Source organism: Pezoporus occidentalis, unplaced genomic scaffold, assembly GCF_034315485.1.
Source record: "Pezoporus occidentalis ecotype Australia unplaced genomic scaffold, CSIRO_AGI_Poc_V1 ctg142, whole genome shotgun sequence".
Classification (NCBI taxonomy): domain Eukaryota; kingdom Metazoa; phylum Chordata; class Aves; order Psittaciformes; family Psittacidae; genus Pezoporus; species Pezoporus occidentalis.
Genome location: NW_026913230.1, coordinates 37,403 through 50,799, shown reverse-complemented (window position 1 = coordinate 50,799; position 13,397 = coordinate 37,403). Strand labels below are relative to the sequence as shown.

Here is a 13,397-nt window from a genome sequence, read left to right as displayed (position 1 = left end):
TGTCTCGGACTGTTGGAGCTGTCACCGGAACCGGGCACGATCGATCAGCTTTTAAATTTCATGAAATTTTAATTAAAGAATGGAAAGCCTCTGAAGACATCACAGGACAAGAGCAGTGGAAACAAATACAATTTCACTTCCAACCATTAGCTAGAAAAGCAGTAAATGGTTGACTGCACATCGCCATTGCAGTTCTAATGAAAAGTACAGCTCTTGGCTTCGGCGGGCAGGTCATTAGTGACGGAATAATCAGTGACATTTCCCTTCTAAATCCGACACAAACGAAGTGCAGTGCTCTGGAAAAAGCCATTAAGTGCAAAGCCTTGCCTTTACTCTGCTCCCAGGTATTGCAGGACGAGATCTAATGGCAGCCTTTAGCTGTGATTTGGCTTTGATAGCATCTATGGGATAGTAACCCCCTGGTATGCTGAAAGCCAAATGCTTCCAGCCTTGCACAGGCACGATTCCTGCTGCCCTCCTGTCTTGCAAAGGCAGAAAGTGAGACTTGTTCCTTGCTGCTGTTCACAGATGCAGCCCGTGAAAGATACAAGTAGGAAAACCTATAATCTAGAGTACTACTGGGAAGCTGAAAGGTTTATTCTTATGCCTGCGAGGTGCCAGCAGGTAAAGCCCTAGCTCATCACGCAGTCAATTTAAAGGCTGACATCCCTCTGTGAATTCCCGTGGCAGCTCCCAGAGCAGGGTGTTAACCTGTTTATGTGCACATTCTCCAAGGTTTTCTCAATGGGAGTGGAAAGCGAGCGGCACCACACAGGAAAAAGGAAGGACTGGCCCTGTTTGTGTCTGTATCTTAACCTTCTGTGAATAACGTGTTGTCAGATGGACGGAGTCATCAAACGGGTGTGACTTCCTCTGCTCGCTCCCCACGTGCCACTGGCTTTGAAAATAACACTGAAAGGTTAATAGGAGCCAGATGGCCTTGGGGGTGTCCCTGGTGTTGAAGCACGGAATCTTTAAGAAGGGTTTTTTTTAGGGGGAAGAGAACCCATGGGGGAAACTTTTCCTAGGCAAAAGCATGCCTGGGAAGCGCTGTTGTCTTGGAAACTCACTGCTTGGAGCTGGGTATGTCTGATCTTCAAAATTCCTTTTTCTTTGCGGACTCCAAAATAGAAGCAGTCAGCGTGTCTTTTTTCAATGGCTCTGATGTATATTTAGCCCTGTGCTGGGAAGTTCCAGTGCAGTGATTTTGGTCATTAGCTCTCCTGGTTGTGGGCTCTCTCGTTAGCTCTCCTGTAGACCCTGGGCTAAAGGTCTACTAGTCAGTGGATAAATCTGTTCTGGGTATAGTCCAGACTTGTAACTCCTTTAACTCCTGTGAGTTAAAGCCTTACTAAAAACACAGGAGTGACCACAGATAAAAGTAGATTTTTTTTAAATGAGTGGTTTCATTAATAATGGGTTAAAAAACAGCCCAGGAAAGTTCATTAGTGGCTAACTGATTCCGTTCCCAGCTATTGTGTAGTTAGTTCCAGCTGAAAGCTCTTAATAGTTTTATTGCTTAAAAAAGGCATGTTGATAAGATGTTGGTTTAAAGAAAAAGCTTTGTTACCCTATCAGAAGTTTATTTTTATATATTTTATATGTGATGTATCCTTAAGCTGTGTATCCAAACACTTGGATTTATATAAGCCTCCAGGCAGCTATTTCCTGACATTCTTTATCCTGCCATGTTTCAGAAAGGTTAGATTCCAAAAGTCCCTTTTGGCTGTTAGAATTTGGGACTCTGTTGCAAAGCTGGAGGAGGTGCTGCCTCCTCCCTGCCTTCATGTCCCTGCACAGCTGCATCGCTCTTCCCACTGTCTTGCTTTCCATCACTCATGCTCATCCATGAGATGCCCTGTGCCACCTGTAGAAGACGATCAAGATGCTGTCCAGGGGTTGTCTGGAATTACCCACTTGAACGCTCTTTGACTTGTGCTCTTAAAACTCTTTCCTATGTGTGCCATAAGGAATCCAAAGCAAGGAGCAAGGTGATTGAAAATATTGATGTTCCTTGGGTTTGTCTTTAACAGGCCATCACCACCAGTGCTTTCAGTTCTCTTTTCACTTGATTGATTCCCTGCTGCTCACTCTAGCAGTCACCATCTCACACCCCCAAACTTCCAGAGGGAGATGCAGAATATTGCTTGTAAAATCAATGCCAGCAGCTGACTCCCCTGCCTGAGTATATAGTGAAGAACTAACTACCATGCGACTTATTCTTTGCTGTGTGCTTCGATCACAGAGAACCAGATTGCATTTCTATGTGACCTGGAAACCGAAGTTGAAAGAGAAAAACAGGAGTAGCTTTTTAATTGTAGTCCTGCGACTTAAGCTGCCCTCTCTCTTCCCCTCTCACCGACCAGCGTGCTGGACCACAACTCCCTAAATCCACATGGATTGTGGAGGTAGGGGATGTACGAGTGATGAGCATCGCTTTTGTGGCTTGAAACCCTTCGGAGCCCAGAGGAGAAAGCGTCTCTCTCTTTTTCCATCCACAGGTGACATTGTGGACATCTACCAACGGGAGTTTCTCGCCCTCCGGGACCGGCTGCACGCAGCCGAGCAGGAGAGCCTGAAGCGCTCAAAGGAGCTCAACCTGGTCCTGGAGGAGATCAAGAGGGCGATCTCGGAGAAGCAGGCCCTGCGGGATATAAACCGGACCTGGAGCAGCTTATCTGGTGAATAAACAGAGACGTTGAGGATCTCGGGCTGTGTGGAAGCTGTTGCTAATGAGGAGGTAGAGAGGTGTGTGTGCGTGTGCGCAGGGCTGCGGACAGGACCTGCTCTTCTCTCCCCCAGCACCAGCAAACTGTGGGGTTCAGAGGGGCTTGGGAACCCTTAAACTCCTGTTCAATTAGAGGGGCACAGGCATCGTTAAACACTGAGATTCACCTCTGCCGAGGATTTGCCCATTTGCTTGCTTACAAGCTTTTTATTTCCCTTGCAAGTCATACATGCCTTTTCCTATGGCTGTATTGAATCCATATGGAAAATGGGGATCCAAAGAGAGGGCAGGGCAGGGAGTTAGGCTGGCTGAGCACCCCTTGCCCATTTATTTGTTCTTTTTTCTTTAAGTTGCACAGTTGAAGAAAATTGGATCCCTACAGAGAGATCTGATTTGACCTTCATTTTATCTTCATTCTCCCCCCTACTTCCCAAATATTTTGGGACTTCTTTAAGGCCCTCCTGGCTCCTGCTGAACTTTAATTGGGTCTGTGGTAGCATGTTAAAGGTTGGCCTGATTTCTTATAACCCAGCAGTAGTCTCGGGTGGCCAGGCTGCTCCAAAAAGGCTTTTTGCCTTGCAATCTCTTCCTACCTACCGTGCCTTGCAATTGATTCCCTTTTCCTTTTTAAGACGAAACCAAGTTAAAACTGTGGAATATCACCAACAAGAATGTGCTGCACCTTCCCACCATCTTCCATCATTTGCCACATTTGCTGTCAAAGGAGAACAGTCTGCAGCCAGCCGTGCATGTGGGACAGGGGCGCACTGGAGGTAAATGGGAATTAGTGCTGCTTCTGGTGCTCTTCCTCACCTTGGTGCCTGTCCCTCCCCTTTCCTCCATGCCTGGATGTGGTATGGATATGAGCAGGGCTGGAGGAACGGCTGCATGCATCATGCAAGCTTCCTTGGTGACACGTGGGGTGGGTAAGCCATGTCACGTCTGCAAGTCTATGGGGTAGTGCTGTGTCTGCTCTTGACTGGCACTGAAACGTTCTCGACGCTTCTGCCAGATATATTTTGCTGCTTTCCATCTCCAGAGTGCTCTAGGCTTTGCCTGGAAGGTGGTCAGATGAAAGCATAGTTTGCAGGGAGTTTCATGGAGACTTTCAAGTTGTCATAGGCGACAAATCCCATCTGAAATAGGACTTTGGTTACTAGACAGTTCCTCCCTGCTCCCAAATCCCAACCCAAAGCCAAAGACCTGATTCTTAAACTGAGGTGCTTCTGGCCATGGGGGGGATTTGGAGAACAAATGTGATCCCGAAGCTACCATTCACAGGCAGAAAAGGCCCCTAAGAGAGGGAGGGGTTGGGGATGTTTCCTTAGACACCAGACTTCAGGGAGAAAAGAAGGAGTCTGTCTGACTGCCCTGGCAGGGTGCCCTGCCAGCCTGGCACACTGGGGTGCTGCTGGTTGGTACTGGGCTGAGGGACAGGAGTATGGGAACACTGCTTAGCCCAGGAACCCGCCAGCCTACTCATCACTGCTGGTGTTTAATGATGGAGCATGGCACCAAGCAGGTGTCGTAGGAGCAGAGCAAAGAGCCTTGTCCCAGCACACCCCCCTCTCTAAAATCTCTCCGTGGCCCTGGGCAGTGTCCGTTGTGATGGGAATCCCCAGCGTGAAGCGGGAGGTGCATTCCTACCTCACCGACACCCTCAACTCCCTCATCTCGGAGCTCACTCAGCAGGAGAAGGAGGACTCCGTCATCGTCGTCCTCATTGCTGAGGTAAGACAGAGCTTTGCCTGTTTACCCCATTTCCCTGGCCCCCATCCCATCCCACTGTCTGCCAAACAGGATGGCTGCTCACCTGCAGATCAGCTCTGCTGCTTGCTGGGGCAGATAAGCCCAGCCTTGGGCTGCTGCCTGACCAGCATTATTAGGTGTATCCTGCCCATAATGAAACACTGATTGGGCCATAATGGGTCAGCATGTGAGCAGGCAAACACATAACATTAGCAACTGCTGGTGTAGCACATGCATTTATCTTTTCCGTCTAAACTGGGATGGCTTTTGGTTGGTTATTCCCAAAACGTGCTGGAGCAGCCCTGTGGTCATGTCTAGGGGAGCTCCCAGACCTGCTTCTGAAGCAGTTTTGTTTCTCTGTGTACCTGTGAGACAGCACTAACGCTCTTTCGGAACCTCAAAGTCCACTGATTTGGGGCTAGGATTAGCATGCCTCTTCATACTGGTATCTGGAGCCCAGAATCAGTTGCTGAATCCAAGGGCTAAAAAGCCTTGATACATTAATCCATGAGAGCTGCTTTTGTGTATGGGTTTAGATGGTTATTTTTCTCCATGGCTTTCCCCTCAGGATTATTTTCTTGAGCCTGAAGTGCATTTGTCTTAATTTCCAGAAATCCGATGAGAAAGATAAACCTCAGTTTATCAGCATGTTACGGGGAGCGGAACAGAGATAAATGTCTGGGTTTCCTGCCTATTTACCCATAATGTGATGTTTTGAGTAGCATTTGGCCTTCAGGTCTCTGGCTGGTATTTTGTACAGGAAGGTGTGCACAGATGGGGGCAACCTAAAGTAGCCAGGATGATGTTGAGTCCTGGCCATCATTTCCCTTTGAGCCAGGACAGGTTTGATGGCTGTTTTCAGAGCAGGGGAGTTAAAGCAAGAGATGTTTTACGCAACTTGACCAAAACCATATCCTGTTTTGGACGGCAGTAATGTTTTTTGTAGTTGGCTTGGAAATGAGGTGCACACTGTGATGGCAGCTCCTGACCTTCCTGGGGTACCTGTAATGAGGGAAGTGAATAATGAATACCTTAGTTCTGGTACTGTGAAGTGCAGGAGCACACGCACCATATCCCAGTAACGGCGATGGTAGATGTTGCAGATCACCACCACCATTGCTGTCCTCTCTTGCCAAGCTTGCTCTCGTAGCTACACAACATCCTTTTACCGAGCTTTGACCACGGCCGTGCCCACTGTGCCTCTTCCCAAAGTGTTTCTTGGTGTACCTGCACTTGGCATTGCTTGTTAGAGTTCCTCACTTGTGGGATAAAGAGTAAACAGTGGAGAGGGTGGTATGAACCTGGAGTGGACACTGGATAATTTGGAGACTCAGGACAATAAGTGGAGCAAGCAAATGTCCTTTTGGGGATGGGGCTTTCCCATTTCTGACCCATTTCTAACCACCACAAGTTTCAACCACAGTGGCTGGGCTGCCTGGGAGAGCTGGGGGCTCCTTGGCTGGTGGAGGGGAGCCCTGGCGTGAGCTGTACAGCTCGGCTGTCACCAGCACATGATAACCACTGCAGTGGCAGCCAGGTGCTTGGAGCGGAGCTGTGTGTTTGCTCCCAAAGCCAGGAGCATCTTTCCTATCTTTGTTTTTACTGTTGCTGTTTCTTGGCAGCACTGGGGTAAGAAATCAATCCACCACTGGGAGCCTGAGCCCTGTTTGGGAAAGGGACCTTTTTCCTCTTGAGAAAACGCTCCCTTGTCACCATTCCAGTGTGGAAACCCTGTCCTCAGCTTGACACATACATCCCCAGCATCTCACTTCTCACCTCTGCCTGGCGCCAAGCACAGCCAGCAGCTGGTCCCCGCTTCTGTGGTGCTGCATCTGCAGGTCCACCCAAGACATGAAGTCCCATGATCCATACAGCAGCCCAAAACAATGCCACCAACAGGAAGCAGGTCTCCTGCCCTTTGTTCTTAGATTTTGTATTCCCGGTCACTGTGCAGATGGTTTCTGTCCGGTGCCTGTCCCTATATTTGCACTTAATCTCGCCTGCAGATAGCGGTGTGCAGCACTGATGGCCTTTGCCTCCCAACTGTTAACGGGTTGCCGGGTTGATTGTGGGAAGAAACTGTTTTTCTAGGAAGAAAAGCATCAAAATGAACCTGAAATGAAAAATGCACGCTTATAAATAGGCCCCTCTTTTTCACAAAAGGGGCGGGGATCCTTTTCTGCCAAGAGTATTTGCTTGGATGAAAGACAGTTTCTATGGAGAAAATAAATAGTCCAGGAGTTAACACTTTGTGCAATCGCTTGGCGTTGGCAGGGGCAGAAGTTACAGGAGAGAGCACGTGGGGAAGATGTGCAGGGTCTTGAGTCCTTTGGTGAGTGATGGCTTTCGTTAACACTGGCCATAAAGGAGGGCTTCTAAAAGTCCATCAGCATGGGGAGAGTGATTAAATGGGATAAAGGGAGACATGGAGGTGGTGCAGAGGTGCTGGCAGTCCCCCTGGAGTGTGCTGGAGGGGATTTGTGAGCCACGGGGAGCACAGGCTGAGGCTGAAGCCTCTAACACTGCTTATCTTCTGTTTTCAGACGGATCCGCAGTACACAGCCGGAGTGGCAGAAAACATCAAAAACTTGTAAGCAGTTCCAAGTGACTACAGCTGTACAGTCTGTGCCTGTCGTGAGGCCAGGGAATGGCTTCTTTAAGGAGAAAATACACACTTTGCTGCTTCCCTTTTGGGTTTATTTTTTGTTGCTGTTTTCTTTCTTCTGTTCTTAGACTCTGCGCTGTCTTTGCTATTGCTGCTTCTTTCTGCTGGTTCTAAAATGCCTCCCGTGTGTAGCTTCCAGTCGGCTGCTTTGTGCTCGCAGGATGTAACACACGCAGTAATGCTGTTTCGTTTTGCGCTCTCTGTCCTGTGGCGTTGTGAGAGGATGGATTGATTTAGGTTTCCAGCAATCCTGGCACTTGTTTCTGTGTCTAGTACAGCCCTCTACCTGCTCTGCAGAGTCAGAGCAACTGGGCAATGTGGGAAGCACACCCGAATGCTCCTGCCTTCTTTTGCTTTAAAATCCATGATCCGTTTTTCTTCCCGCTCCAGCCTGTTTGTTTTCCTCTTGTTTCAGGCACTAGTTACGTTAGTCTCTCACACTAGCTGCTATTTATGTCCTGAAGTCTTAGTGGCTTTTGCAGCTTCATCTGTGGCTGTTTAAGCAACAGCCAGTGATGGATTTTTAACTGTGAGCTGGTCCAGGCGTTAACAGCATCAGAGCTCGGAGGCAAAAGAAGAGGGTGGTGAGAGAAGAGGCTGTGACTCCCATCCAGCTCCTGCGATGATTGCATGTTTCTAAAAGACCACAGTCACTGTAAGGAGGAGATGCAAAAGGGCAGCACCCTGTATCCCAAGCTGATATCCCTGTATCCTCCCAGCGCCCCGTATCCCAAGCCGATGATGGGAGAGGGGCTGAGGCGTGCCTGGGGAGGGTTGTGTTCCCGGGCACTTGCAGAAGAGCTGAAACAGAGCCCTCCATCTTGCTGTGCAGGAGCTGGCAGAGCTCCCCTCCTTCTGCTTGCTGGCAGGAGGATGCACTTATCGGGGGATAATGGACTGATTGTCCGATGGATCCTGATGAAATTACTGGGTGCTGCTGCAGAGAGCGCCTCTGCGTAGAAGGCCTGAAACTTTAATTGACTTAATGATCTGATTTCTTGCCGTCCCCCTCTCCAGCACCTCCTGCTCCTCCCTCGTTCACTGAAATGAGCTCTCTTCCAAACCAGATTGAGGTGGTGTGGGGCCAGGGCAGGCTGGGCTTGGACTGCAGGAGGGAGAACGCAGTGGCTGCTTCAGTGCAGGTTTTATCACTCAGTGAGAAGCGTCTGTTTCACTGCTGCCTGAGGAAGGGGAGATTTGATAATGTCAGATGAAAATCTTGCCAGTCCCGAAGAGGGAATAAGGGAGGGGAAAATAAGGGAGAAGTTTTTGGCAATCTCACTGCTTTGTCTCCCTCTGCCCCATCTCCCGTCCCCAGGCTCTGCACAAACAAAGGAAATCAGCCTTGCACCAAATGTTCTCAAAAAGGCAGTGTAAAAATAACTGGTTTTCCTGCTTATCTCTCGCAGTCACAATAATCTCTGCTGTTGCTTGCCAGGCTCTTGTAGGTACATTTTTTCAGATGGGTGACATTTTCTTTCTGTTTGAGTTTGATTCTTAGAAGGGTTCTTAAGCATATTACAGGGGTAAAGAGATGCTGATTTCATCAGCATAAGGAATCAGGTAGAATTCCTGCTGCTTGTCCTAACTACAGCCCAGCAGTGGTTTAAGTAACGTATCAGAAATGCATAACAATCTCTGCAAAATGGCTTTTAATGACTGAGGTATTTGGAAAAGTCTCTAAATGTCAGGAATGCCGGCAAGTCCTTTCTTTGATGAGCCAGTCCATTTAATCCATAGGAAGTTCGTGGTCCTCTTGGCTGGCCTTAAGAGCTGCATGCAGGAGAGAGGAGGGATGCTGGGGGGGAGCACACAAACGTGGGGCTATTGGACACCATGGGAAGGAGAGAACAGCTTTACAACTCCATGGCAGTTCCTGCTGATGTCCTACGATGAGGCCTTGAAGTGCTCTAGCTGCTGGGGAGGTTTTCTCTTGGAGGCTGTGGATTTTGTTTGGCTCTGCAGCTCGGTGTTTACCCAGTGATGTGGTCTATGAAATGATGTGTCAGACATGGTGTTTGTTTACTGCTGCTTTTCTCCTTCAGATTCCCAAAGGAAATACACTCAGGTCTCCTGGAGGTAATTTCCCCATCTCCTCATTTCTATCCTGATTTCTCCCATCTGCGAGAATCCTTTGGGGACCCCAAGGAAAGAGTCAGGTGAGAATCAATGAGCTTAAAACCAAGCAAGACCTGAGTTAAGTAACTGCAGCATCTCCCCCACTGACTCCAGCAGGGAAAGCTCATCTGCAGGGCCAGGTGAGGCCCTAAACTTGCTTTATCCAAGGAAGTGGTGCGGGGTGTGAACTGACACCAGCTTTGCAGGACTTGCCTTGTGCTGTGGTTATTTTAACCCAGACGATGAGGGGTTTTGGAAGTCCCTCAGTTACTTGGAAGTAACTCTTAGCTGACCAGTTTGAGACCAAAAGGGAGAGGCCGCATGCCATCCCATGCTCCCAGAGCTGTGTCACCTTCCCAGCTTAAACCAAGCCCCAGCTGGCTCCCCAGAACAGCTCAGTATTCGAGGAGAGATTGGCACTCCCATCATGTTTGTCTCTTGCAGGTGGAGGACAAAGCAGAACCTGGACTACTGCTTTTTAATGATGTATGCCCAGTCCAAAGGCATATATTATGTGCAGGTGAGTTTGGTGCTGGGGGTGGAGGGGAGGTGGGTGCACCTGTGAGTTCAGTGTGGCTTGTACCCAGCTGAGAGAGGGCAAAGAGCATGTCCAGTTGTGTGACGCAGCAGAGTGGGAGCGGGTTGTAATCAGGTAGATTCAAAAGCTGGGTTTCCAAGATGCTTATAACTTGAAGACCTCCCACCAAGGGAGGGCAGGGATCCTTGATTCATTTATTTGCTAAATTGGGTGACAAAAATCTGCTTGGAGCATCTTCTGAAATAAACTAGGTTCATGTCAAAGCTTTCCTCTGTTCTATGGTGTGATTGCTCTGCACGGAGAGGCTCTTACTGGAACCTGGATGGGTCATTGGCACTGAGTGTCCTTTCCTCTTGCAGCTGGAGGACGATATTGTGGCCAAACCAAACTATCTCAGCACGATGAAGAACTTTGCCTTGCAGCAGCCCTCTGAGGAGTGGATGATCCTGGAGTTTTCTCAGCTGGGGTTTATTGGTAACGTTCTTCCCTGCTCACCCCAGCCCCATCAGGCATGGGCACACATGGCTGCTGGTTCTTGCAGGCACTTAGCTCTTGGTCCAAAGAGTTGTCCCGCAAGATAGTGAAATACTTGGACTTGATCCCTCCCTGTTTTTGCAATGACCCTTGTGTTCGCACACAGCAGGTACTGCTGATACTCACTTTTAATAAACATAAACCTGGTCATTGGCCCAGCCAACGGTCGAACAACTTAGATGTGACCAGTAGCTTTAAGGCTGGATGGGATCTGGAGTTGCCTAAGAGTGTGCAAAAGGAAGTTTACATCAGCACAGAACTATTTTGGGAACAGCAGTACATGGCTGCAGTAGCAGCTTGATCTGTTATTTTGGATACTGGTTTGACTGGCTTGAAACTTGCAGTTTTCAGGGCAGGAAATGGCCTGTCCGGCAGCTGGCTGAATGTTATTCATCCTCATTTCTCACTACTGAAGAGTTTTAGACCTTTTGATACTGTTGTGACCTGTGAGACTCTAATGCTTTCTAATTCTGCAATGAGTATTAAATCCAGAACTGCATTAGCAATGCCAGCAGTAGTGGTACATAAACCAGAGCTGCATGGTATTTCCTTTACGTAGAGAGACGGGCGCATCCAGCCTCACAGCCCAGTCTCCCAAGCTTTTTTCTTCCCAGCTCTGATTCTTGACATTTTATACCATAACTGCTGTCTTTTTTCTTCCTTTGTAGGAAAAATGTTCAAGTCTCTGGATCTGAGCTTGATCGTGGAGTTCATCCTGATGTTCTATAAGGACAAACCCATTGACTGGCTGCTGGATCACATCCTTTGGGTGAAAGTCTGCAACCCTGAGAAAGACGCAGTAAGTAAACAACCTCTGTTGAGGGGAAACCTATTGAGTGTGGGCAAATGCACCCTTGGTCTGTGTGTCCAGAGGATCTTTCCTGTGAGCTCTGGTGCTCACTGACTTTGCACTGAACCGTGCCATCCTGGGGAGCGTGCCGCAGGGTGTCCTTGCAGACTGTGTAAGCCAAGACCTGGGAGTTCAGGCTTTTGCAGTCTGCAGCTGCCAGCAGAAGCATTATTTCTGCATCTGAGCACTAACAGAGTATTCCTGCTCCAGTCCTCGAGGACAGTGGCCGTTCCCCATTCTTCAGTGCTGCTTTTCATTCCGGTGTGCTTCTCTCCCTGAGGCTGTTCCCTGCTCGCTGACTATAACCCCAGAATAACCCTCTGGCTCTGGGCTCGTGTGCTGTACCCGCCTCAGCACACATGCAGGCTGCCCAGACAGCTCACCCCAGGTGACCCAAGCGCAAGCCCGCCTTGCATAGTGTCCCAGAATGAAGGCAGAGCTCTTGTCAGGGTTTCTAGCAGGGTGCAGAGAGGTGAAATGGGCTCCGTTTTCATGCTGCCAGCTTGCTTGAGGAGACGTGTCTGCACAAAGCCTTGCAGGCAGCAGCACAGGAGCCCCCGTGCCCTGCGGAGGCTGGGCTTGAACTCCCATCGGAGCAGCAGCGAGGGGCTAAAGCGAGTGGGAATTGCAGAGGAGGAACGTGTGTGACAGTAAATGTAAGATGAGCTCACCACCAGATACTCTCCTGTCTTCTCTATGAACATATTGTATTTACTCATATGCTTGCTCACCCTCCTCCTCCGGCAGAGAATGAGCAGTGGAGTCCCTGTGCAATTAAAGGCAGTTGCTTAGGACAGAGCTCATGGTCACAACTACGTTGTGGTGGCAAGTGGTTGCTCAGGGGATAAATACTGTATTTATGTGTTATGGGGACAGGGCATCCTCAGGGCTCTGCAGAACTGGGGCAAAGATGTGGTTTAAATGCTCTGATCCCTGACAGAGGCTGTGTCGTTGGTTCCAGTCCCCCATGTGCAGCAGGACCAGTCTCAGTTGGTGTCTGCTGTGTCCTCCTGAGAGTCCAACCCCTGTGCTCAAGAGTGGCAGAGCAATCACCAGACCTGCCCGGCAGCCCCCAGGGTCCTCACAGCTATGGGTGAAGGCAGGATGATGGGATGCTGGGATGGAGCTGGGAATGATGCTGCTGTGTCCCCCTGCCTTCAAAATCCTCAGCTTGAGCGTAGAGTAAATGCAGATCCTGCTGTGCAGGATCATCTTCTCCTTAGCAAATCTTCACTCCTCGTACCTGGCAGAGCCCAGGTTTTCCCAGGGGAAACTGCAGACCTCTTGAACGTGTTGCCTTTTTAAAAATTAACCTACTTCCCATGTGGATTTCTGGCTCCTTTCCCCCACTGTTTGCATGATTAACCCTGCCCAGCGCCCTTTCAAACGCGACTTCCCCTTGTAAATCCCAGTGTGCAGAATCAAATTGGTAGCAGGGAGGATTTATCTTTTTTGATTGAAATTTTGTTTGACCTGAGCTTTCGGTAAGTGCTTTGCCTGCTCTGGATAGATCCTGCTTTTTCTTTTTCAACTAATTTTAGATTTACCTGGGCTAGAGCTGTCTGAAAGGATGACCTTCTTACCACCAACAGAGCCATTCCCCTCCTGGCTCAATGGAGACAACACTGCTTTCAGCAAGTGCTTCTTTAGCACAAGGGGAAAAGGGAGAAAGAGAAATCAAGTGATGCTTTAGCTCCCTCTGTTCCCCTTCCTCCTCCTCTCCCCATCCAGAGATCAGACCTGACGGGCTGCATCTAGGATTGCTGGCGATGAGTAGCCATAGCCATTAGCATGGCTAGTTTTAATATTTTTAATGTAACATGAACTGGATCAGGGGATTATCTCCTCTGCAGCTCATAGGGGTCATGCCTGGAATTTCCCAGCTCCTGGTGCTGCTTGTGCAGGCAGCACATCAGGGGGGCTCACTGTGGTTGGCATTCCCTGCTGTTCCCTGCCTGGTGCTCGCAGCACATCACAGGGGCTCATTGTGGCTGGCATTCCCTGCTGTGCCCTGCTGGTGCCAGGGTTTCTTTGTGGGCTGCAGGAGCAGATGGTGGCAGGGGTGTGCACGCTTTTCTTCTCATGGAAAAAGCAGAAGTCAGAACCCACTCCCCCAAACTAAGAGAATTCAGCTATTTTTAAACGTGACCACTTGTTTCCATGCTCTCAGTGGTTTTCCCCTGTGTCCTCCTTTTCCCATTCCATTATCTTTCTC

At 49.2% G+C, this 13,397-nt stretch overlaps 1 protein-coding gene across 1 annotated transcript in view; it reads left to right on the top strand.

Moving 5' to 3' along the window:
* MGAT4B (alpha-1,3-mannosyl-glycoprotein 4-beta-N-acetylglucosaminyltransferase B) overlaps positions 1-13,397 on the top strand; it is a 51,156-nt gene that overhangs the window by 32,874 nt on the left and 4,885 nt on the right. The window contains exons 2-9 of the mRNA XM_062609880.1: positions 2,502-2,681; positions 3,361-3,501; positions 4,326-4,459; positions 7,021-7,067; positions 9,188-9,301; positions 9,705-9,780; positions 10,158-10,272; positions 11,001-11,131. Of these exons, the coding sequence (XP_062465864.1) occupies positions 2,502-2,681; positions 3,361-3,501; positions 4,326-4,459; positions 7,021-7,067; positions 9,188-9,301; positions 9,705-9,780; positions 10,158-10,272; positions 11,001-11,131 (938 nt within the window). The remainder of the gene's footprint in view (positions 1-2,501; positions 2,682-3,360; positions 3,502-4,325; positions 4,460-7,020; positions 7,068-9,187; positions 9,302-9,704; positions 9,781-10,157; positions 10,273-11,000; positions 11,132-13,397) is intronic.